The following is a 7,322-nucleotide window of genomic DNA, read 5'->3' as shown; positions in this document are numbered from 1 at the left end:
GCTCTGCAAGATGAGAAGAGTTCTGGAGGTTGGTTGCACAACAGTATTGTGTTCCCTCTCTTGCTATGTCTCTGTCAAATAAATAAATAAAATCTTAAAAAAAAAAAAAACACTATTGACCATATACTTTGATATGGTTAAGGTGGTCACTTTTTTTTTTTTAAGATTTTATTTATTTATTTGAGACACAGAGATACAGAGAGAGAAAGAGCATGAGCAGGGGGAGAGGCAGAGGGAGAAGCAGGCTCCCCGCTGAGCCAGGAGACGGATGTGGGGCTCGATCCCGGGACCCTGGGATCATGACCCGAGCCGAAGGCAGCAGCTTAACCATCTGAGCCACCCAGGCGCCCCAAGGTGGTCACTTTTATATTATGTGACATGCATAATTTAAACACTCACGAAACTAATCTCACATTTAAAAAAGGACTAGCAGGATCAAGATTAAATTTATGCCTGGGTGGCTCAGTCGGTTAAGCGTCTGCCTTCAGCTCAGGTCATGATTTGGGGTCCTGGAATCGAGCCCCGCATCGGGCTCCCTGCTCAGTGGGGAGCCTGCTTCTCCCTCTGCCTGCTCGGCCTGCCGCTCTGCTCCCCCTGCTTATGCTCACTCTCTCTCTGACAAATAAATAAAATCTCTTAAAAAAAAAAATTAAATTTCACATGAAGACATTTTAATAAAAATAGAAATACTATACCATGCTACTAAAGAAAATTTTAAAAACCTACATGAATGAAAAATAATGCTAGATCAGAAGACTTAATGTTGTTATAATGTCAATTCTCCCCAAATTAGTCTAATGACACAATGCCATCCCACTCAAGCCTAAATTTTCAAGGAAAATATAAAAGGCCTAGGAAAGCCGAATCTTGAAAAAGAAGGCCCATGTTGGAAGACTTCTACTACCTTCCTCAGAGACTCACTCTAATTCTCATATTTAAGATAGTGTGGCACTAGCCTAAGAATAGGAAAAAGGCAGTCCACAAAAGCTTTGAGAGGGGGGTGGAGGAAACAAAAAATTTGGGTTTTCATGTTTATATTTTCATTATCAAGAATCAGAAAAGATTCTATGAGCTTGAGAGAATGGTGATTAACATCTGAAGGCAACATCTTCGGAAAACACCACCTGGAGGGGCACCTGGGTGGCTCAGTCGGTTGAGCATCTGCCTTCAGCTCAGGCCATGATCCCAGGCTCCTGGGATCGAGCCCCGCATCGGGCTCCCTGCTCAGCAGGGAGCCTGCTTCTCCCTCTCCCGCTCTCCCTGCTTATGTTCCCTCTCTCACTGTGTCTCTGTCAAATAAATAAATAAAATCTTAAAAAAAAAAAAAAAAAAAACCACCACCTGGAGGATGTTTAATTACAAAAAAAACACAAAAACCAAAACAACAACAATGATGTAGTTTTCCATTTTAAATTTTATTAAAGTACAGAGTTAACAGGTTTTGAGTTTTCTACATAGGCAAAGACTGGTCAACTTCAGATGCTTCATAGAAAAATTAGCATTCAAAAAACAAATATAAACCCACAGTTGCCTTTGTGACTAGAGGGAAGAAAATAATTTTTTAAAAAAGTTAACAAAACTCTAACCATATCCAAGACTATTATAAATTTCAAACAGTAAATTTACCACACATATTACATACATTTCAAATTCTAAGTAGAGCAAAACATAACCACATAATCCGGCTACAGCTAATTGTTTTGGAAAAGTTTTAAAAATTAACAATGTTACAATTATAAAACTTTTTGTAGAATTTTTTTTGCAAAGTAAAAAAAGAACTTAAATCTTTAATATAGGAAAGCAAAACAATCCTCTTAAATTTCTTATAAATAACTCTCAAGACATATATTACACATCTGTTGCAAGCTTTCTTTACCTGAGAGAATTTCCCAGGATCCTTCACCCAGAGGATTACCTTAAAGAGTTCTTCATCATTTTACTCACATAAATGACTGAACTCCTAACAGAAGTGGATTTGGACATACGCGTTTTTAATCTATCCTTACCCAATTAAGTTTTTCTGAAGGAATTTTGCTTAATAACAAAAAACCCTCTTTGGTAAAAGCCAAATATTTCCCCCTTTCAAAATGAATGCCTCTCCAAGTGATTTACTGAGTGAGAAAATTTTAAAAAGATAAAGATCTTTAGAATGACCAGCATTAGTTTGAAAGATCTACGTAAACAGCTCTCTAGCTCTGTAACATAAGTCCAACATGAGCGAGCCCATCTCTGCCTGAAATGCAACACTAGATGAACGTGTCTGAGGCTTTACAAGCATTTTAAAGATGGCAGGAAACATGGTGGCCTTAAGAACAAAGCAGAGGGAGTTAGTTCTATTAGGAGAGTCTCCTACAGAGAATTCCATGAGCTGAGTGACTGCTGCACTGTCCCTGATTAAGGAGGACCCAGCGTTCTCTCTGGACAGGCAGGGTCTTAGCCCAAGGTCACACACCCTTCTTCGTTATAGATTAAAACTGCTTTCACTTCCAAGAGGAGTAGAACACAAATGTACGCCAAAATGAAATGCTATTTAGAAAGGGAGTCAAAGGAGAAAAAAAGCCAAGGAGGCTTAAACAAAGGCTCTGGAATTCCCTTTGCAGGGTAACATGAAGCACCAATGAACTTCTGGCTAAAATTAAATAAGTACATAATCTTAAATAGGCAGAGGGGGACAATATGGGGGTGAGGGTGGGGATTAGCATTACACGAAGGTCATCCAGAATGAAGGATCCTCTGAGGAACTGGAAATTTAAAAAATGAGATGTGGGGGCCCAACTGCTGACCATTCCTGATGGGCACCAGAACCCCAAATCTCCAGTAACCCCACCTTCCAACAGCCCGCATGCATACAGTCCTTCTACTCCACCAAAGAGCCCCGAACACCTCTGGGGAACAATTCTTTCAAGCCATTCCCCAAGGAACTGAGAGGACAAAAGCAAAACCAACTAACCAGTATTATAAAAACTCAACCCAATAAGGACCAAGTTGGGTTTCCAAAAGCTTTTGACAGAAAAGCCTCCAGCCTTCAGTCAGATGACCCACCTAGGTGTACAGCAACATTCCCAGAAGAATCCTTTCCCCCACCTAGTGTTTCTACTCATGAAAACGAGAAGGGAAAAAATTTCCACATCGAAGGAATAGCACAGAAGAAACATACACATAGAGCTTTTTAAAAAACTTCTCCCTCTTGTATCGCTAAAGGAGTCTGACCAGCAGCTACTGGGAATGTAGTTTTTAAAATCATGTACAAAAAGTTGTAGGAAGCAAAATTATTTTAAAAAGAGATCAGTGAATTTATCCAATGAACACCTTCATTACAGCAACTCAAAGCAATTGGCACAATTTTTCCAGTTTCTTAAATCACAACAGCACAAGAATGTAGGTTCTTTACACCCACAAACATTGACTCATCACCTGAGTATTGTTTATGACAATGAATAATCATTAAAGTCACCTTATTTATATGCCCTCAGTCCTTAGGGTATATCCTCATCTCTCCCATCATTCAGATAAACTTGCTTCGACTCTCAGTTGAGACTAAAAATCAGAGTGACTGCAACTCTGCCTCTCGTGTCAGACTAAACTAAACTTCAAGAACTTTGGGCCACAAACCAAGTTTTAAGCAGCTCCAAAACATGCGTTGGCTGGGCCAGCTAAAGAAGGAAGCACTGAGGGCCCTGCCACTGGCAACGAATGCTTTCCTTTCTGTTTCCCTGAGCTTCTTTCTGCAGGGGAAGCCCGCCAACAAAGGCCAGCCAAGGAACAGGAGCCTTGTCAGCTGGACCGTGACCTGCCCTAAGGGCCAGTTCTAAAGTCACATAGCTGGCTACCCAAACCAGCTAGACCCTGGCAGGAAGAAAACACAATGAAACTAGCATCCCAGCTCTTGATGGGACTCTGCTCGCAGTCTTTCCTAAAGCCAGTCTCAGCTTACCCAGAGCCCTGTGTCACCGCACCAGCCACCGCGGCAGCTCCTGCCTGGGGGCTGTCCCACACACAACCCATTTCCTCAACCTGTCCCCGACCCACAGAGCTCCCAGGCCCACTGGCTTAACAGGGGCTGCATGCGGCGGCTTTCCATTTTGGGACGCCAGAGACCTTTCAACTGCCAAGCTCAAAGAGCTTCTGGCCTAAAATAAGAAATTGGATTGTTTGCAAAAAACAAGGCTCTCACCCATACACGACTGCCTTTAAAAACGGAACCTCAAACATAAATAAGGCAAGATTCGAGAGGAATTCGTTCACTGAATTCGTTTTCCCGCTTGTGTTCCTGGGAGGAGGGCAAAGGAGCAAAAATGAAGAATTGGACTAATTCCCCACACCAGCATTTTGGCACACAGGGACCCGATTCTGCCCAACTTGGCAGGACACACAAAGTACAGGCCAAGTGTCTCCATTCTCAGACCCTCTGTGCCAGGGAGCTCGAGAGGACCCTTTCCACCCTGCACGAGACACTCCCGGGAGCATCCCCACCGTGTCTCCACTGGGGTCCCTAACAGACTTTCCACTGACCAAACTCTTCCCTGACTGAGGACGGACATCAACACTGAACACGGATATCTTCTTGGGCAGCTGCCTAAAGTCAAATCTCTTATGAGTATTACTTTACAAGTTCGTATTTTTGGAAATCTCCATGGATGTTGCTTACGGCTTAATTACATACCCCCCTCCCCACCCCCTCACCCCCTACCATTTCTTCTAAGTATATTTGGCCCCTTCTACAACTTGTACGAGATAGGCCTTATCTGGTCAGCCCAGTTTGAGGTGCTGCCTGGAATCCTCACCTCAGCAAATCTACTCCAAAAAACCACAGTGAATATTATCATGCACCTTCCAGATCCAGGAAACAAGAGCCCTTTTGCTTTTACAATTTCAAAGGCCTCAAGGTGGAAGAGAAACTGGCTGACTTTCATAACTGAAAGAGAGGTGCAGCGGGCTTCAGTCAAGGTAAGGTCCTAGAGTATTATTAATATTAATAATACAAACAAGTAAGAACGATAGCCCTCCATCATTCAGACAAAGAAAACAACATGGATATTGTTCTATAATCATGTGAATAACACCACAAATAGGAGTCACAATTATTGCAGGAACTCGGATCAGGAAGGAATAGCACAGTGGGAGAACCACGTGGTAGTGATGGCAAATTGTGCTTTTTCACATTAGGGCAAAGACGTTGAGCCCAGAAAGGATGAGGGGACCTCTGAGAAGGGCAAGGGCAGAGTGTGAAGTTGTGATTCCCAGCATCACAGCTTCAAAGGGAAACGTCTGGAGGCCAGGAGGAAACAGCACAAGGGTGGAGTTAAAAGCAGGTGCTTCCTCTTGTACCCTATAAATACCAAGTAGCTGAGAGCAAGGAGCCTGCAGGATGAGTGGTCTCTGCAGAGCCCACCGCAGATGAGGCTCCCGGCCGAGGTGTGGGAGACGGATCTGCATTCCGTCAGGGGCTGAGGGTTCAAGATTCTGGCAAGTTTTTCTATTCCAAGGATAAGAATGACAAGATCAGATTTATCCCTGTCATGCCCCAAACTGTGTTTTGGTAAAAAAAAAAGGTACAGAAGGAAAATACTAGCCTAATTTCTCTTCCAGTTTTTAGAGCGGAGACACACACAAAATATCACTCAGGATCAGCTTGGTTGAAAATTTCAGTTCTTTCGGAATAAAATGGTTATTTCTTTTTGATTTTCCGAATTAAAAAGCCAATCAGGTGATTTTTTTTTCTTTCTGAAAGCCTTTTTCAGACCCACTCAAACCAGCCAGAGGATGCCAGCTTTTCACGAAGCACCAGTCACGGCTCAGACCCCTGGGACACTTGTTCAAGGGATGTCATTTCCAGCCTGCAGGCCTGCTCCGATCCTCGTCACACAGAGAACTGGCGAGAGGGACAGCAGAGGGGAGCGACCAGGGTCCCCAGGTATAAGAGCACACACATCCAGCAGGAGGCCATCTTGACCCAGAAGATGGACCAGCTTCCACTGAAGAAGGTTTCGATGTTGGCACTTTCATAGCTGTGGAAACAAGAGCCAACTGTGGTCAGAGCAGGAAGAGAACAAGGCAGTGAGAAGATCTCTTCCAGAAGGGGTCTCCCTGCTCCCATCCCCTCCAGCCTTTCTGTTTCTCCTAACGGCTCAATTCAGATACAACTCACACCATTTAAAGTGTACACCATTTCCCTGCCTCCTCCCAGCCCCTGGCATTCACTAATCTACTTTCTGTCTCTCTGGATTTGCCTATTCCAGACATTTCATATAAATGGAATCATGTGGCCTCTCGTGACCGGTGTTTAAGGTTTGTTCATGTGGTAGCATGGATCAGTACTTGATTCCTTTTTATTGCTGAGTGATATTCCACTGTGTGGAGATAGCATGTTTTGCTTATCCATTCATCAGCTAATAGACATTTGGGTGGTTTCTACTTTTTGGCTGTGATAAGTGATGCTGCTTATACGTGACGTGTGTAGAAGTTTCTGTGTGGCCATACTCTTCTTCCCTGTTGGGTATATACCTAGGACTAGCACAGCCAGGTCATACCGTAACTCTGTGTTTAACATTCGGAGGGACTGCCAAAGTGTTTTCCAAAGTGGTTGCACCATGTTTACGATCCTAGCAGGAGTTTTTGTAAAAGGGTTCTAAATTTTTCCCACATTCTTGACAATATCTGTTATTTTCTGCCTTATTAATTATAGCTCCCTCCATCTTTTAAGCTTCCCAAGCCAAAACTTTCCAGGAATTACCAAAGCATTAGATGCACTGGGGATACATTAGAAGCTCCCTCCTCTCTTTTCCCTTAAGATGTTCTGGAAAAATCTCCCCAGGGAAGCCTTCTGCTGGCCCCACCAGCCCTAAACCCCACCTGGCACTCCTCATTCCTTTTCCTCATTTTTCTCCCTAACAGTCAGCACTATCTGCCACACCGCATTTGGATCATGGTCTGTCTCCTCCGTTAGATTATAAGCCTGCCATTTCTAACAGTGCAGCGCATCGAAGCCACTGAAATAGTTGCTGCATGAGCGGATAAAAGAAAGCACAATGAGCCTAAATGTCTATCCCATGTGTATTCTGAGTTATAACAAATTATGATCCAACCAAAACTTCGGATCAGTGAAAAATGATCCAAAAAGAATTAAAAGAGAATTTCTATGTAGTGACAGGGAAAGTTAGATCCATCATGTATTGCCAACTTTAAAAAACAAAACAAAGCAAAAAAATCTCAAGGGGAAACACGTATAATCGTATTTATATTTTAAAAATTGCACAGGCTTGTAAATGCACAGAAAAGGAATGAGGGGACACACGCCACCTTAGCCCTGGTTGTGGGGCGTG

The 7,322-nt window shown here is 43.1% G+C and overlaps 1 protein-coding gene across 3 annotated transcripts in view; it reads right to left on the bottom strand.

The window, feature by feature from the left end:
- Positions 1 to 1,396: 1,396 nt before the first annotated feature.
- Positions 1,397 to 7,322, bottom strand: part of SERINC5 (serine incorporator 5) — a 99,039-nt gene continuing 93,113 nt past the window's right edge. For all 3 annotated transcript variants that reach the window (XM_078067131.1, XM_078067133.1, XM_078067132.1), the window contains one exon: positions 1,397 to 6,008. In XM_078067131.1, the coding sequence (XP_077923257.1) occupies positions 5,861 to 6,008 (148 nt within the window). In that variant the 3' untranslated portion in view covers positions 1,397 to 5,860. The remainder of the gene's footprint in view (positions 6,009 to 7,322) is intronic.

The sequence above is a fragment of the Halichoerus grypus genome, chromosome 2 (assembly GCF_964656455.1).
Source record: "Halichoerus grypus chromosome 2, mHalGry1.hap1.1, whole genome shotgun sequence".
NCBI classification, from domain to species: Eukaryota; Metazoa; Chordata; class Mammalia; order Carnivora; family Phocidae; genus Halichoerus; species Halichoerus grypus.
Note: the sequence above shows the minus strand (reverse complement) of the source record. Positions and strands in the feature narration are given on the sequence as shown.